This window comes from Coregonus lavaretus (assembly GCF_964263955.1).
Source record: "Coregonus lavaretus genome assembly, chromosome: 3".
NCBI classification, from domain to species: Eukaryota; Metazoa; Chordata; class Actinopteri; order Salmoniformes; family Salmonidae; genus Coregonus; species Coregonus lavaretus.
In genome coordinates this window covers 14,894,585-14,913,169 of record NC_139990.1, presented here as the reverse complement: position 1 = coordinate 14,913,169, position 18,585 = coordinate 14,894,585, and the positions used below count along the sequence as shown (strand labels likewise).

Sequence of the window (18,585 nt, the reverse complement as noted above, 5' to 3'; positions counted from 1 at the left end):
CCCTTTCCCGGGTATATTTTAATCCAGGGTTGCCGTGTCCTCCTCTCCCCAGTCCCCCTGCCCTGCCCTGTCCACCTCCAACCCTCCTCCACTCTACACAACAACACTTTCCCGAATACAGTTTAACAAAGGCGCAGAAGAGGAACGGAACAGCAGTGGAGACAAACAAAGAGGGTTGGAGATACTTTCGCCCTGACAACCAGTGCTGTAAAACTGCTGGGAAGCATTTCTCAAAAGAATCCCCAAATCTGAAAGACAATGCAAGGAAACCCAACCCGCCCTCTTTTTGTCTCTTCTCATAAAGAGATCTTTCCATCGAATCCCCTCCAAGATCTTCAAAGAACCTGTGGAACCATTGCCTGTACCTTCTGCCATGGTTTGGGGGGTTCCTGGGCCTCATACAACTCCAGAAGAATCAGGCAATAAACTCTGGTTTATCGGTGCACGTTTTTCGGTAATCCCTCTTTGGAAAATAGTGTATTTTCCTTCTCCTGGTCTCTTGCACAATATAGAGAGCGAGCCCCCTCTGATCCTCCTATACCTCTAATATCAACCCCCACCTTTTCGGTCCAGTCCACCACGTGATGCTCAATTGCAATCTTCTGGCTGATAAATTAGACATTCCACGGTGATAGGGCCCAAATTCTCCGAGCGACCAATCAGCGGTGAGGACCACCTAGCTGTTAGCAGCGGGGCCTTGAGGGACCCACACCCCGTGCGACCCCCTCCTCTTCCCCGACAGGAGAGAGCCACAACCCCCACACCCCCTGGAGCATATGCGGATAGTCAGTCACTCAGGTGCATAGTTTCACGGAGACCATTCAAATTAAACCTTGCCCTTCCACATTCCACACCACCATGTTTGAAGTTAAAAGGACATCTAAATCCAGTAGCATACATCAACCTATAGCTGTGTTCTGTTTCTGTTTGTTGCATTCACACATGAACACACTAAAAAAGTCACAATAAAATACATCTATAAACGAAACAGAATAGGTTAATATCAGAAAAATAAATGTAGCAATGGGCAGGGAAAAAAATAGAAGACCTTATTAAGGTAGCTGATCTTACAAAAATATCCAGGATAGGCAGGCCTACATGCATTCCCCTTTGTCATTTCGTTTGAAACAATTTTGAGCTAACATATTTTGCTACTGTCATACGTGTTTAGGATGACTATCGACTACACGCTGTAAATAAAGGATAGAAATAAACACCTATCTCTTGAGATATTAGTTCCACACAACCCTCCTGTGAATGTTGCTCTTATAATTCACCATAACTTGCTTGTTATTTGTGTCCTAGCTTGGGGGTGCACCGTCCGTGAAAGGCGGTTTAAAAGGTTGGTTTCCCTCAGAATCGCGAACGGATACAGATAATGAATGTGAACGTAAACAGAGGGGTTGTGTTGCCTTGTGTGAGAGGGGGAGGGCCTATCCTTATAGACTACAAGGCTAGGGCACATTATTACGGATGCATTGTTATAATTTTGTAGTGCCCTCTCAATATTGGTAAGTTTAAATGGAAAATAAATCCAGATAGAACCACCTTGAAATGAATCCAAAAAGTTGAGTGAAGAGTCACTCCTACAAATCCGACTATTTCTCATCATCTCAATTGTGATTGGGAGGATGAAAAAACAATCTAGAAAAATAAGACGTTTACAGGCTACCAATGCAATCCCCTGCAATGAGACAATTCCCCCTGATGGGAACTGCAGACTAAACGTGAGGTAACAATAGGATAAAAAGATGGGTAACAGAACAAGTAATCATGTGTAAAACACACCAAGTCACACACACACAATAGCCCTACTTCATAGTGCCCATATATTTGGCATATATTTCAAGTTAACAGAGGGAAAAAATGGGCTACTCACCACAATTGGGATCTTTTGGACACATTTTAGAAAGTAATTCTTGGTGAGCTCTTCAAAGGCAAGGCTATACGTAAAACATGTCAGTACCTTCACCGACTTGACAGATCTTGACACGGGTATTTATGGCCTCTGAAACCCAACGGTTCAGGAACCCTGCTGAAGCATTTGAATAATTAGCGACGATGAGTCACCTTTACCGGATCTGTGCCCTAACTCAGCCATCAACGCTTTCCAATGGCAGCTGTCATGACATTGACAATGCAGGTGTCATCCGGCTTTCCTCTAAGCACTGAGTACACAGCATGAACTCAATAGGCTACAAGACATCATTTGATATAAGTCAATTAAAATGTCGGATAATTAAAATGACTAAGATAACTTGGGTTGTGGGAATGAGCTGCATCATAAGTGGAAAGACCATCCACCTGTTGCGGTAAAGCGCCTGACAAAGACAGTGACTCACGCGTATCAATAGTAAAACGTGTTACCTTGTCGGATACAGGAAACGGAAACCAATCGCACGTTGTGAACAGGACACTTTGAGGCCGTGCATGTCCGTTGGGCAGCTGGTGCACGGGGCCATATGGGACCCTTGTCACCTGCACCCTCGTGCCTTACCCTTCTTCTTTACATGTGGGCCAACGACACCTGTGAGATAAGGCGCCCCCATGATGAACGGGAAGCAGAGGAGGGAGTCATTTTGGGATGGACATAGGATCCTCCATCTTACCAAACCATGAGTTATCTTAGAGCATTACCCACTGGACAGAAAGAGAGAGAGAGCGCTAGGGAGAGAGAGCGAGAGAGAGGGAGAATGGCAGATAGAGAAGTAGAGATATAGAGGTGAGAGGGAGAAAGAAAAAGAGGGAGAGGGGCAGATGGAGGGATGGAGGGACAGAGAGAGAGAGAGAACGAGATGGCTAGAGAGAGGTGTTAGCTATTTAAAGCTATATGACTGGTTTCATTCATATTCTCCTCTAATAATCTCTCAGGCTTGCTGCTACACTGCAGGCTTCTCTGGGTCACCATGGAGATGAAGGGCCCAGGATATGTTGGTCAGAGCACAAAGAGGGCTGGCCTTAAGGTGACCCCTGTCACACACAGGGGCTTAGTAATTACAATGCCTCGACATGTGCTCACTGGTCACACACACTGCAAACCCCCACCCAACTTCCACACACACGCATGCTAGCAAACACACAAATGCATACACCCACACTACCAGATGTTATGTAATAGTGACTGAAAGGGCAGGGGGTTCTATCTATCTTACCCCTCTCATGGTTGTTGACTATCATTCCTGTAACAGCAGGTAAGATATCTGTAAGATTATCTACAACCAGGCTGCAAAAGTGTATAGTGTTTCTCTTTTGACATGGGTTAATTAATTGAATGTGTGTGTGTGTGTCTGTCTGTGTCTGTGTGTGTGTGCGCACACATGTGTGTGTTGTTGGGGGCATGAGGTGTACTGATCCATGTTTTCATATCAATAATTGCTTTGAGGAGTAGTTGACCTGAGAAACATGTTAGGGCCTTGTGGTTGGTTGAAGGAGAAAACAGCCCAGTGGCTCCATATGGTTTCAGCTGTCAGCTCCCCTCTCCCCTTCCTCCCCCAGGGGACAGAGCACTGATCAATAACCTGATCCATCTATACCTGATCCATACATCATACTGTGACGCTCTGACAGGAAGCCCTCTCTCTCACTTTTTCTCTCTTCCTTACTCCCACAAAAAACATTTCCTTACAAAAGCCTGTGGCTTTTATATCAAAAAAAAATTTTCAATCACTGTGGTACATTTTTCAGATGCAAGTGGCATATTTTTATAACTGATAACACTTGTCTTATGTTCAGAATCTTTGATTGAGCATTCATTGGAGTTAAACATTTCTTTCACCCCTGAGTTATTCATGCAATATCAACGTTTTTCGTGAAATACCATGAGAACATTTTGTTTAGTCACCAACACATCAGATAATGATAGGCTCACCGTTTAGTCATTTTAATTAACGTAATCCAATTGTAACAACTGCATGATACAATTTTAAAAACTGATATTTTTGAAGTGCTGAATAGAAGGAATAAAATAAGGTAAATACAATTTTTTATAAAGTATTTAGCTATGTACAGTATGTACTATTTTTCAAGTTTATGGCAAATATTATTATTTTTTCAGCATTTGTTTGTATCCAATGTAAAGTTTGGAGCATGTTGAGAAAAATGTCAGTTTTACAGTTTCAGTATCCTTACTGTAAACAGCACATACGTAGAATAAATCATCAGATATAGGAGTATTGTGGCATGTACTGTAAATCAGAAGCCTACAGTAAAAAGGTATTGGTGTAGCCTGGTATATGTATCCCATTTCTGCCCCATGCAACATTGCACAAGATTAACTTTTCTATGTGACTTGTTACTGTAACTGCTACAGTATCACCTCTCTCGCTCTGCTTGACAAAAGAATCAGCTTACAGTGTATCAGTGAAACTCAGATAATAAGTGAAATATACTGCAATTTACAAACCAAGTATTTCAGCATTTCAGCAGTGCAATGTATACTTCTGCACCATAAGTTCAAATGGTAGCACATAGAGTAACTCTTTACACTTTGCCCTACTGTATTGAAGCACACTGGCTGATGTAGAATGATAATGATGTAGTAATTACAGCCACATCCATATATGATTTGGTTTTACCTTCCAACCTAAATTGATGTAAATTGATACATTCATGGTGTAAAAATAGAGCATTTTACAGTGCTCAGCAGTTCTCAAACTATATACGTAAACTAGGCACTATACAATTTTGAATAAGCAGTTCTCCGTTTTGAGCAGTTTGATTAAGTGATAGTTAAATGTATGTATTGTTAGCCAATTACAAGAAATCTTATCAAAAGTAATGTGAGTATTGCATTGTGAAAATCAGATACTTAGTTTGAATATGTATGTAAATGAAAAGAGCGATTTGGTGCAGTGAACAAGAGACTTTGAATTTTTTGTTGTTGTACTCAGTCAATTGAAAATGTGCTCAGAGTTTTGAAACATGAGTCATTTTGATGATCTGTTTAGATTTGTGTGTCTACAGTTGTGAAAATGTACCACATAGTTGTTAAAATTGCAGCAAAGTGATTGAAAAAAACGGTAATAAGTTACATACCCTATACATTCATGTCGAAGTATTCTGATTGCAGGTTAACCGTTTTAAAAATGGAATAACATGTAGCTAACCGTGTTTGATTGGTTAATGTGTTGTTACTTGTTAAAGTCAGTACAATGGAATAAGACTATTGAGACTGTTGTGAGATCTGATTAAGGTAAGACAGTCCATCTCCAAGCCATCTGCTGAGGGAGCCAATACATCAAACTGCTGTGACACTGTCACTGTTGGTTTTGCTGATTACCTGCCAATAGGGGTTGAGAAACAGAGATACTAAAAACAGTTCATTTTCACATAAATTTTTCAGATATTCTACAGTCGTGTGTGTGTGTCAGAGCAGAGAACATTTCTGGCTGGCGTTTGACGATAAACGTTAAAGTAGCATTTATATATATATGTCACACACACCGGATAGGTGCAGTGAAATGTGTTGATTTACAGGGTCAGCACAGAGCCCACGGAGCAAATTAGGGATAAGTGCCTTGCTCAAGGGCATATCGAAATACTTTTCACTTTGTCGGCTAGGGTATTCGAACCAGCGACCTTTCGGTTACTGGCCCAACGCTCTAACCTAACCACTAGACTATTTCAGCACCTTGGACAGCTATTACACCTACAGCGAAAGCTCTAAAAACAAACTGTTGATGATTTCTGAAAGTTAGATCTGGCACTCGACGAAGACTGTTAGTCAGAAGAAACGTTCATATATCAAGCCACAATGTTGCATTTTTTCATAAAGCTTCAAACATTCAAATCACTTTATGCAGAATCAAGTCAATTCCTGAGCTAGAACACGGGATTGATGATTGACTTCAAGGTGTCTCTATTTACATTTTAACTAATCATGTGTCGATCGATATCGTTATTCGATAACGAAAAGCGCCCATGTATAAATGTTGTGAACCCATCCCTTGTGGTGCATGGTACTATAGTCTACCTTTCAATTCGTCTCACAATTCAAACTCGTTTTAATGATACATTGCCTCCCCCTGGTGGTGACAGATGTATATGCATGGACACAGTGAGAGATTACATTAAATTCGTCCTCTCTCTCCATCATCACTGAATGCCACTGAACCGGTCACTTTCATTAATAGTGTGTGGCTCGGATCCACACCAGTCATATTTCTCACATCAAGAAGATTACTGTAAAACAATGTCTCTCTCATCCCACTAGATGTCGCTCTGGTTCTGTTACACATTTGCAGAGGCCTAAACTGGATCGAGGCTTGTTTGAATTAAATAGATAGAGTTTATATTTTTTGTGCATGAAACCTAAAGACACACACATATACAAATCATAATGAAGACAACATCAACAGAATAACATAATGAAAAACCATTTTGTTAGCTATATATGCTAGTGATCTTTTAGCCTTAAAAAAAAAGAAGACAACAATGAAAAATAAGAAGCCTTAGGCTATAGAAAGCAACATAAGCACAGTCAGGGGCCCTCCATAACAGAAAAGCCTGACTGATTATTATGGAGAGAAGCGAGCTGTGCCAGTGGGCTCGATTCGAGGAGAAGATCCTAGCCGTGGGTGTCCACTCCACTCCGGTTCCCAGTGCGCGCTGCCGGTGCTGCGGCTCTAATCCACCGTGTGAGTGGGTATTTTTCTGCCTCCAAGGAGCTAATCTTGCCAGGGCTTCTAGCTCGTCCAAAAGGATGTGGTGGGTGGCATCATCTTTCATCTCAACCGTCAACTTCGAAGCTTCCACATATTTAAATGTTTTAATGGTTTCGACATAGGCCCACTCAGCCCACAGATGCTTCGTTGAATTGGAAATCTCCTGTGTGAAACGCAATAATGCTCAAGAAGAAGTAGGCTATTTCAAAGATTTATGATTCAGATTTTTTTGCTGTTATCTTTATTGGCAAGGAACAAAATAACTCTGAAAAGGCGCTCATCTGGGGCCACACAAGGGCCCTTAGCCCTCGTTGTTATTTTATGTTTATTAAAATGTAATCGCTTTCACTCTCCACTACCATATACTGACAAACTGTGTTCTACAGCCTGTAGACATAGGCTGTTTCATATAGGCAAAATCGTACAAGTTGAATCTCTTTTGTTCAATAAATTGTAGATGTTAGTCAATGTGTCCAAATTGTAACATATAGCCCACATAGCCTATAGTGTGACCAGCCAAATTATCTGTGAGAGAAAGGCTTTTGAAATAGGAGGATCTTTTGAAATAGGAGGATAGCAAGAGAATGCAACGCAGCCTACTTATATTTCTACACATAGATACTGAGTTAAAGTAACCATATTAGGCTACAGCACAAACAAAGGCAAAAGTAATAGGCTACCCATTGGTTCCACGCGCGCTCTATTTTCCTCTCAAAGCAGTGCGCGGGATTAATCCATAGACATTAAAACCAGGGTTAATCCCACCCACTCTGCTCGCCCCCACATCGCACCATCGAGCGCTGTGCTCAGCCTCCTCCTCTTCCTCTACCCCTTCCTCCTTCTCCTGCTGTGTGTGGCGAGAAAACGATAGATATAAAAGCAGTCTGCCTAAAACCGCATGTCGACCTAGCGCAGACTATTACATTTCGACAAATTCTACCGTTCTGGATATGTGATGGATTATAACGGTTTGTTCCCTGAAGAGCAGGTTCAAATGCATAATCAAGGTAGAGAAGAGACGCGGATAAACAAGGGGTAGAGGTAGCAGGCGAGCGGAGAGCACTTGCAGAAGACAAAGGTAACTGTGCTACGAACTATGTGATGAATTAACAGCCGAGAAGAACAGCTGGGAGTTTGCAGGAAGCATAGTTTGAAAAAAAAACTCGAGAGATTGGCTTTTGAAATATGAACAGAGCGACATGCTTTCTCTGCCTCCTCTCTCTGTGGAATCTACAAATGAGCTCTCCGCGATCGGGAAGCATAAAACCCCTAAAATGACGATGCCCTGAAATAGTAATGACAGTCAGTCGTTAGGAGAAGCTAAACCGTAACCGTTAGAGACTGATGTGCTATTCGTGGATAGAGGCAGAAAACTAAGGACAAATGAGAGATTCGTTTAAAAACACATTACCAGGAAATTATGATGGTTTGACAGGCTATAGCTTAGATGTTTGAAGGGACATGTATTTGATTCTTTGCGTTCAAGTCAGACGTCGAACTCAAGCCACGAACGCTGGCACTCTGAACTCTATGACGAAACGCGCAAACCACTGTAGTGATTGAGTGGCTTTTCCCACATTCTTCTCATGCTAAGTGTGTATACTTGAAGACTTCACATGTTGATGGAAGAGACTGACATAGATCTACATACGCTATAGTTTCGACGAAAGCAATCGACCGCTCGACTGTCCATTCATCTCAGCAACTCAGCACAGAGTGTTCTACTAAGCTTCTTTCAGCACCAGGGACAGCTACCAAAATGACACGGCTGCGCAAGAAAGCTTTCATTGCACTTTTCTTATTCACCCTCTTCATTTTCGGGACCATGATGGGCCTCAGAACACTGAAACCCAGCGATGGCTTCTCAGACCTGGCCCCGGGGATGGGAGAATTTGTGGGGGAAAGAGGAGGCGACCGGCGACGGCCAGTTTCAAACGACATGGTAGTTTCCCCTGGTCAGTCCCATCTAGCCAGCGACACCAAAGTCGTCTTCACAAAATCCGACCGTGACTACAGTATATTCTACGACGTACAAATCTTCTATTACCTATGGTACGGCACCCCACAGATGGACGGTAAATATATTCACTGGGACCATGTTCTAGTACCGCACTGGGACCCTAAGATCGCCGCCAGCCACGCCAAAGGAAGACACACTCCTCCCGAGGACATAGCGTCGAGTTTCTACCCGGAGCTAGGACCATACAGTTCCAGAGACCCCACCGTGCTGGAGTCACACATGTCGCAGATTGAAGCGGCTGCAGCAGGTAAGGGATTTCGGCACCACTTACCCCTCAAAACTGAAATATTATCATCAAATGGTGTCCTGGACATGATACTGTACCTCTCAAATATTGAAGTATTGAAGTAGCTTCACTTAAACTCCCCAATTCAATCTGCACCAATGTTGTGCACCTCATACTTTTGAGCTTTCATAGGAAGGGGGATGTGTTATAGACCTACCCTCATGTCAATAGTCATACCAAAGACTGTACTCACTAACTGTTTCCTCCCCAGGGGTTCTGGTTCTGTCATGGTACCCACCTGGCATTGCAGACAACCATGGTGAGCCATGTGAAGACCTGGTGCCTGCTGTCATGGACGCTGCCTACAGACACAGCATCAAGGTAACTGGTGAGAGAACCGGTATGTTTTTACACTTTCTGGTGGTTTACTGAATTAATAAATGTCTGGCTACGGGGTTGGGGTCGATTCCATTCCAATTCAGTCAATTGGAATTTCAGTTTTCTTCCAGAATGGACTGAATTCAAAAGGAATTGGCCTCAACCCTGGCTGGCTAGGTGGCAGTGATGATTGGTTGGTAGGTGCTTAAGGATTTATGTTATTCACTCAGATTCTAAACTTGAGATTCAGAAAACAGACCTACGTCTTGTGTAACAGCATGTCACAAGAGACTATGTTAACTCTGACCTTTGTTGTAGTAGTCTAAGTGAGTATCAGTCATGGCCTTTGAAATATTCATGTTAGAAAAACAGCCAATGTGTATGTCATAACTTCACTGTGTTCCCTCAAAGACAAACGCAATGCATTTCGTTTTTAGAGGGTGAAGTGTGTGATATTGGTTTTGGAATGTATTTTCTATGCCTAAAACCATCTGTTCTAGCCCATTTTCTTCCTCCATCTCCTATATTATTGATGTAGTCAGAGAAAACAAATTTCTTCAAAAACCTCTGAAGGTCCTCTGAAGGCAGACTTATTTTTCTTCAGGATTTTAAAACCAAAGGAAGACCGTTTCGAATTGACTTGGAGGAGTGACTCAGGGAATATGGTTCAAGGCAGCATTGGCCCCAGAGGCATAACTGGGACTGACCATGCAGCCTGAGGCCTGTGTGCATGGCACGAGAGGGTCTCTCTCTCTCTCTCTCACACACGCACGCACGCACGCACGCACGCACGCACGCACGCACACACACACACACACACACACACACACACACACACACACACACACACACACACACACACACACACACACACACACACACACACACACACACACACAGCATAAACCCATAGCATGCTGAAGGTGCCTTTGACAGAACAGTGCGAGGCAAGCTACAGCAAGCTTAGTCCAGAGTTAGTTAAATAAAGCCCAAGGTTCTTCCTTCCATCCGCTTTCATATTTAGAATATGGCAGGCTTACATTAGCAGAAGACAGTGCAGACCTTTATTTCCAACAGTGTGTGTAGTGTGGAATTGAATGAATAATGAGAAGTACTGTAGGTCTGTTTGGGACTTACACAACAGTAACAGTTTGTATCTCTGTATGACTAACCTGAGGGCTAACACTGCAATGTTCTGTTCCAACCAGTGTTCTAGAATCACTGCCACACAGGAAATATAGGTTGAGGTAGAGGGACAGAGAGATTTCTTTCCTTGCATAATTACTTGATCAACACATTAAATAATGAATAAGAATTTACAGAGCCTAATGTGTAAACATTAAACTGCCTCAGGCTTAGTTGATTATTACTTCTCACAATAAAAACACAATGATAAAACAAACATCTGTGTTAAATATTTAGATGTTTCTATCACGATCAACGTCCCAAGTTTACAGTCAGCGTAGCTACACCTAAGGGCAGAATGCAAATAGGAGAATCTGTTCCCACTACACTACACGACGTGTGAACAAACAAACTGAAAAACCGCTTCTCATCCCCTGTACACACACACACACACACACAGTTTTTTCAGATGAGGAAAGGGACAGATTGAACAGCACATAAGCTCACCTTGCCGCTCGGCCTCTCTGATTTCAAAACCAGCGAAGACACAAACTGACAGCCCAGCGAGCGAGTGAGCCCGGTCGCTGCCGTGCCAAACACTGTGTTGCCATGGAAACTGTTTATGAAGGAGAGCCAGAGAGAGGGTGTGGGTGTTCTTTCCAGAGAGAGGGTGTGGGTGTTCTTTCCTTTCTATCTAGCCCGCCACGCTCCGTCATGGCTCAACGATTCTATCAGCGGTTGTCGGTGAGCTGAAGTAGACCTTTTGCTATACAGCAGCTGAGGTAAACTTCCTAGTCGTCAGGCAGTTTAACCCTGGTCCCAAATCTGTTTGTGCTGTCTCGACAATGACATTACATTTTAGTCATTTAGCAGACGCTCTTATCCAGAGCGACTTACAGTTAGTGAATACATATTTTTTTTATACTGGCCCCCCGTGGGAATCGAACCCACAACCCTGGCGTTGCAAACGCCATGCTCTATCAACTGAGCTACATCCCTGCCGGCCATTCCCTCCCCTACCCTGGACGACGCTGGGCCAATTGTGCGCCGCCCATGAGTCTCCCGGTCGCGGCCGGCTGCGACAGAGCCTGGATTCGAACCAGGATCTAGTGGCACAGTTAGCACTGCGATGCAGTGCCTTAGACCACTGCGCCACTCAGGAGTGAGGTAGGTGTTGGCTATACAGTAGGTGTTGGCTATACAGCACAAACAGATCTGGAATCAGTCTAACCCTGGGGTGAGAGAGGGCAGCCATCACTCAACTGTATGTCAGCCCTGCTGTCACAGTCCCATTCATGTCATTTGGATCATACACAGTCATCTGTGTCACACAGCAATCACAGTCATCTGAATGCTGAGAGACTCCCTGTTGATCCTTCAAGGTGTGGTGTGTGGAATGTGGATCCGATCCAGGTCTCCCTGGAAAAAGTTTTTAAACCTCAAGGGATTTCATCCTGGTTGGATGTACAGTGGGGGAAAAAAGTATTTAGTCAGCCACCAATTGTGCAAGTTCTCCCACTTAAAAAGATGAGAGAGGCCTGTAATTTTCATCATAGGTACACGTCAACTATGACAGACAAAATGAGAAAAAAAAATCCAGAAAATCACATTGTAGGATTTCTAATGAATTGATTTGCAAATTATGGTGGAAAATAAGTATTTGGTCAATAACAAAAGTTTCTCAATACTTTGTTATATACCCTTTGTTGGCAATGACACAGGTCAAACGTTTTCTGTAAGTCTTCACAAGGTTTTCACACACTGTTGCTGGTATTTTGGCCCATTCCTCCATGCAGATCTCCTATAGAGCAGTGATGTTTTGGGGCTGTCGCTGGGCAACACAGACTTTCAACTCCCTCCAAAGATTTTCTATGGGGTTGAGATCTGGAGACTGGCTAGGCCACTCCAGGACCTTGAAATGCTTCTTACGAAGCCACTCCTTCGTTGCCCGGGCGATGTGTTTGGGATCATTGTCATGCTGAAAGACCCAGCCACGTTTCATCTTCAATGCCCTTGCTGATGGAAGGAGGTTTTCACTCAAAATCTCACGATACATGGCCCCATTCATTCTTTCCTTTACACGGATCAGTCGTCCTGGTCCCTTTGCAGAAAAACAGCCCCAAAGCATGATGTTTCCACCCCCATGCTTCACAGTAGGTATGGTGTTCTTTGGATGCAACTCAGCATTCTTTGTCCTCCAAACACGACGAGTTGAGTTTTTACCAAAAAGTTCTATTTTGGTTTCATCTGACCATATGACATTCTCCCAATCCTCTTCTGGATCATCCAAATGCACTCTAGCAAACTTCAGACGGGCCTGGACATGTACTGGCTTAAGCAGGTGTCACGCCCTGACTCTGAGGACTCTTATTTGTTGAGTCAGGGTGTGATTTTCCTTGTTGTGTTTGTTCATTGTTGTAGAATCTAGTATGTCTAGATCTATGTTGGCCGGTGTGGTTCTCAATCAGAGGCAGCTGTCGCTCGTTGTCTCTGATTGGGGACCATACTTAGGCAGCCTATTGGCACTAGTGGGTTGTGGGATCTTGTTCCGTGTTAAGGTATGTTGTGTTTGTCTACCTTGGACTTCACGTATCGTTTGTTTATTGTTTTGTCATTGTGTTTATTCGTTAATAAACATGAATGCATATCACGCTGCGCCTTGGTCCTTCTCGTTCGTCAACGATCGTGACAGCAGGGGGACACGTGGTAGGCTTTGTTACTTTGGTCCCAGCTCTCTGCAGGTCATTCACTAGGTCCCCCCGTGTGGTTCTGGGATTTTTGCTCACCGTTCTTGTGATCATTTTGACCCCACGGGGTGAGATCTTGCGTGGAGCCCCAGATCGAGGGAGATTATCAGTGGTCTTGTATGTCTTCCATTTCCTAATAATTGCTCCCACAGTTGATTTCTTCAAACCAAGCTGCTTACCTATTGCAGATTCAGTCTTCCCAGCCTGGTGCAGGTCTACAATTTTGTTTCTGGTGTACTTTGACAGCTCTTTGGTCTTGGCCATAGTGGAGTTTGGAGTGTGACTGTTTGAGGTTGTGGACAGGTGTCTTTTATACTGATAACAAGTTCAAACAGGTGCCATTAATACAGGTAACGAGTGGAGGACAGAGGAGCCTCTTAAAGAAGAAGTTACAGGTCTGTGAGAGCCAGAAATCTTGCTTGTTTGTAGGTGACTAAATACTTATTTTCCACCATAATTTGCAAATAAATTCATTAACAATCCTACAATGTGATTTTCTGGATTTCTTTTCCTCAATTTGTCTGTCATAGTTGACGTGTACCTATGATGAAAATTACAGGCCTCTCTCATCTTTTTAAGTGGGATAACTTGCACAATTGGTGGCTGACTAAATACTTTTTCCCCCCACTGTATATACCTTATATGTATGCCATCTACTGTATCTCCAAGTAAGGACATGGTGTGCTTCATTGAAAGGTTGGCAGGCATTGTCTCTCAGTTGCAGCAAAGACAGTCACAGAGAGAAAAAGGCCTTAGATAATACTTTAAGGTAGAGAGTATTATTTGCCTTAAAGTAGAGAGCAGTATCGTGGTTATTATCTATCTCCAGCAGATAAAGTTCACTGCAGGACCACTGGAAGGAATATAACTCCAAATCACTTTTCTTTTTTTAAAGGAGGATGGAGGATCACTTGAGACATGACAGAGAGGTTGAGGTCCTGAGTTTAGATATTGGATATGACCGCTGGAAGCTAGGAGTCGCTACTTCAGCGGTCCGCTCTTTCTCATCCTCCTCCCAGTCTTGTTTTTCAGTTTTCATGAAACAAAAACTCACTCCACATCCAGCTCCTCTCTCTAAATGTAGCTCCTGCCCTGTGCCATTCCATTGCCTTATGTCCTTACTCTCGGGATACAAGCGCTCTCTCTCACACTCACACACACACACCCACATCGACACACACACACACACGCACGCGCACACACACACACACACCCTATGAGGCCCTGGAGTCAGAGAAGGATTTGTAGATGATCTGCCAGCTATAGGCAACCTCTGATTGGCTGATCCCAGCCCGGAGGCCTCTGACACACACAATAGTCTGACAGGATCAATTTCATCCGTTCGATTAGTCCCCAAAATAACTGTTATTCTGGAAGGACACTGGGGTCCATGACATTTGATTAAACACATATTGCACATTAATTCCCTGAGGAACAGGTTCTACACTCTTAGAAAAAAGAGGTGAACCCATAGGAGAACCCTTTCTGGTTCCAGGTGGGACCCTTTTTGGTTCCAGGTAGAACTCTTTTTGGTTCCATGTAGAACCTTCTCCTACATGGAACTCAAAAGGGTTCTACCTGGAACCAAAAAGGTTTCTTCAAAGGGTTCTCCTATGGGGACAGCCGAAGAACCCTTTTAGGTCCTAGATAGCACATTTTTTTCTAAGAGTGTACTATTTAAATAATATGCCATTTAGCAGACGCTTTTATCCAAAGCGACTTACAGTCATGCGTGCATACATTTTTTGTGTATGGGTGGTCCCGGGGATCGAACCCACTACCTTGGCGTTACAAGCGCCGTGCTCTACCAGCTGAGCTACAGAGGACCATTTACTGATGGATATGCCAGTTGGAGGGTAAATGACGAAACGCATTGGTTTGGAACAATAATCCGAATCACTTTAGTCGCCAAGTACGTGTACAAATACCCAGAATTTGACTCAGTGAATAGGTGCTGCCAGCAATAGACATTGTACAAACAGAAAACAGACACATAGTCAACATACAGAATATACTGTATAATACACTCTTTAAAAAAAGGTTTATCTAGAACCTAAAAGGGTTCTTTGGCTGTCCCCATAGGAGAACCCTTTGAATAACCCTTTTGGGTTCCATGTAGAACCCTTTCCACAGAGGGTTCTACATGGAACCAAAAAGGGCTCTACCTAGAACCAAAAATAGTTATCCTATGGGGACAGCCGAAGAACCCCTTTGGAACCCTTTTTTCAAACAGTGTATAAATACAGTAAATTCTGTTCATGTACCTTTGTTGGAAAGAACGGTATTGACAGTATTTATTATTTCTCTATGCCAGTGCATTGAACAGTCAAACAGATGGTGCTCACCACACCTTACCAATTGAATTCTGAAGGCATTGCCTTACTGCATTTCAATACAACAATCAAATGGCAATGTGCTGATATACTAATGAATGTGAACATTGCTTTTCATTACTTCTTCATTTACAGGACAGTGTTTACATTCAAGTGGTATAATAATGCTTCAAAGACCTTGAAAATGTGTATTGCATACAGTATTGTCCTCTTTATTAAGGGTTTATTATGATCAGTCTCCCTACTCTGTTCACACAGGTGGCGTTTCACATCCAGCCGTACAAGGGACGGACTGACCTCAGCATGCATGATAACATCAAATACATCATTGACAAGTAGGTTGACCTTCCACTGTCCTATACATCAACATGTCCTCTTATCTCTCTTTCTTTCTTCTCTCTCTCAAACTACATCATTGACAATTCACATATCTCTCCAATCCTCTTCTCTCTAGATCATTTATTTTTTACATTTTTAGTCATTTTGCATATGCTCTTATCCAGAGCGACTTACAGTAGTGAGTGCATACATATGTATACTTTTCGTTCATACTGGTCCCCTGTGGGAATTGGGATGTGAGTACCCACAACCCTGCAAGTGCCATGCTCTACCAACTGAGCAACACATTGACAAGTAGGTTGGACTTCCGACTGTTCTGTACATCCACTTCCTCTAGCCAGCCACTCCACTTCTCCTCTAATCTCTTCTCCTTTCCTCTCTCCACTCCCCCCCTCCCTCTATCTCCACTCTCACTCCCCACTTCTCTCTTCCTTTCTCTCTCTCTGCCTCACTCTCGCTCTCAAACTCGCACTCGCACTCATACAGATTAAGATTTTCTTATCACTTACTTTAAGCCAAAGGTCAGAGCTCTGCTTTCCATGTCAATGTCCAGTGACTGGAGGTCTAGGGATCTGGAGAAATCGGAGCCTTCTTCAGGTCTGAAGGAGGTAGAGAGAATGAAACCGCAAGTAGTGGTGAAAGTGATTGTATCACTTTCACTTTCACTTTTAGAGTATTACTCTGAGGGCTTGAGACAATTGATAGTGCCACTAAAAGATTAGTACCTGTGGGAAAATGTATAAAAAGAGTTGGAAGAGACCAGTAGTAGCCTGCATGTCCCAGATCTGTTTGTGCAGTCTTGTCAACTCCTATGGTCATTATCTGTTTGTGCAGTCTTGTCAACTCCTATGGTCATTGCCATGCCAAACATATTTAGAACAACGACTATACATATATGTAGGATCTTCATTTGAGCCAGTTTGCTACAGCAGGAAAATAATCCTGCAGCAACAGGAATGTGAATTATTATGTGGATTAAAATTAATGGACATTATTGTAGGGGTTGATACACTTTTCATAAGGGAAAATCAAGTCTGAAATTTCAAAGTGGAAATTACAAACTTCAGAAGCCTTTTTAACCCTCAAATATACTACAAGTTTAATATTTCCTGCATTGCAGGAAAGTTCTCCTGCTGCAGGGTGATCAAATTAAGATCTTACATCTGTAGGAGTCGGTTACAGTGCACCAACAGATCGGGACCAGGCTAGACCAGTAGAGGACAGAAATATGAATATGTGATGTTTTATATAATGAGGCATGATAGTGATCAACATTGTCCCAACTTTGAGACACCCTCTGTGGTAGGGCGGTAGGGTTAGCGTATCGTAGTCAAGCTAACTGAACAGTGATGATCGTGATTGAGGACAAGCCTAGTGTACCTTGACTTGTATTTATTATGTTTCCAGGGCGAGATGTTTCTGCCAACTTCTGCACAAGCAACTGTGCTAGCCATCTGCCTGAAAATAAACCAGAGAGAGAATGAGAGTGGGAGATAGAGAGAGGGGGTACATTTATAAATGCTGATCTCTCCATCTCCATTCACACATTCCAAACGTGCTCTTGAAAATAATAGCACCATTTTCTGTAGACATCTGGCACTTCACTCAATTGAGAACCATTGTGTTGGCAGAACCTCCTGCTTTGTAACAAGTGTAAAAATAAAATTTAAAAAACACTTTTATATAATAATCTCTGACTGTAAAATCGAATCACCCAGGTGGGTGATACACATTGGGAGTGGAAGATTGGCTACCTATGGAGTCATTATATGTTTTTCTTCTTGCTTGTTCACTTCTCTATAAAAAAAAAAGCGTGATTTGTATGTATACTGCAATTCAGCTTCTAGCTGCATATGTAAACATGAACTAAAGTAAACAAAATCTTTACCTCAGGTACGGGAACCATGGCGCCTTCTACCGCTTCAGGTCGACCAAGGGGCGGATCCTTCCTCTGTTCTACATCTACGACTCCTACCTGACCCCACCTGAGGCCTGGGCCGAACTGCTCCACCCCACCGGCGCCCACACCCTCCGTGGCACGCCCTACGACGGCATCTTCCTTGCCCTGGTCGTAGAAGAACGCCACAAACACGAGATCCTGGCCGGTGGCTTCGACGGCATGTATACATACTTCGCCTCCAACGGCTTCTCCTTCGGCTCTTCTCACCAGAACTGGAAGGCGGTCAAGGACTTCTGTGACGGGAACAACCTGCTGTTTGTGCCCAGCGCTGGGCCGGGATACGTCGACACCGCAGTGAGGCCGTGGAACAACCACAACACGAGGAACAGGGTCAACGGACGCTATTACGAGACCAGCCTGCAGGCTGCGCTATCGGTGCGGCCGGAGATCGTGACCATCACGTCGTTCAATGAGTGGCATGAGGGGACACAGATTGAGAAGGCGGTGCCCAGGAAGACGGTGACGCGACTGTATCTGGACTACCAGCCCCACCGGTCAGATCTATACCTGGAACTCACCAGGAAGTGGGCCGAACACTTCAACAAGGAGAAAGACAAGTGGCTCATGTAGAGGACAGGACTCCTGATTGGACTGAGTCTATGGGAATAATACCTTTTGGGTGTGACTAGAGCAAGTAAAACTGAGGAGCTTTTCCCACTACTGAGCTGAGCCGAACCGAGCCAAACCAAGCTGTACTGAGCTGGCCTGGTTAGTGGTTACACATCCACCATAGTTGCTGGAACCTGCTGAAAAGAACAATTTGGAAAGAAAATAGCACAGCCAGCACAGTTTGGT

The 18,585-nt window shown here is 43.5% G+C and overlaps 1 protein-coding gene across 2 annotated transcripts; it reads left to right on the top strand.

Annotated features, from left to right (window-relative positions):
* Nucleotides 1-8,421: 8,421 nt before the first annotated feature.
* On the top strand, nucleotides 8,422-18,360 carry LOC311110541 (glycoprotein endo-alpha-1,2-mannosidase-like protein; the record flags this gene model as incomplete). Of its 2 annotated transcripts, none has more annotated exons than XM_084153052.1 (4): nucleotides 8,422-8,929; nucleotides 9,180-9,289; nucleotides 15,750-15,826; nucleotides 17,724-18,360. In XM_084153052.1, 4 exons carry the CDS (start codon nucleotides 8,422-8,424, stop codon nucleotides 18,358-18,360), a joined length of 1,332 nt encoding a protein of 443 aa, XP_084009178.1. The 2 variants fall into 2 exon arrangements, with proteins under 2 accessions (XP_084009178.1, XP_084009177.1); XM_084153051.1 differs by having other exon boundaries at nucleotides 9,180-9,328.
* Nucleotides 18,361-18,585: the final 225 nt, after the last annotated feature.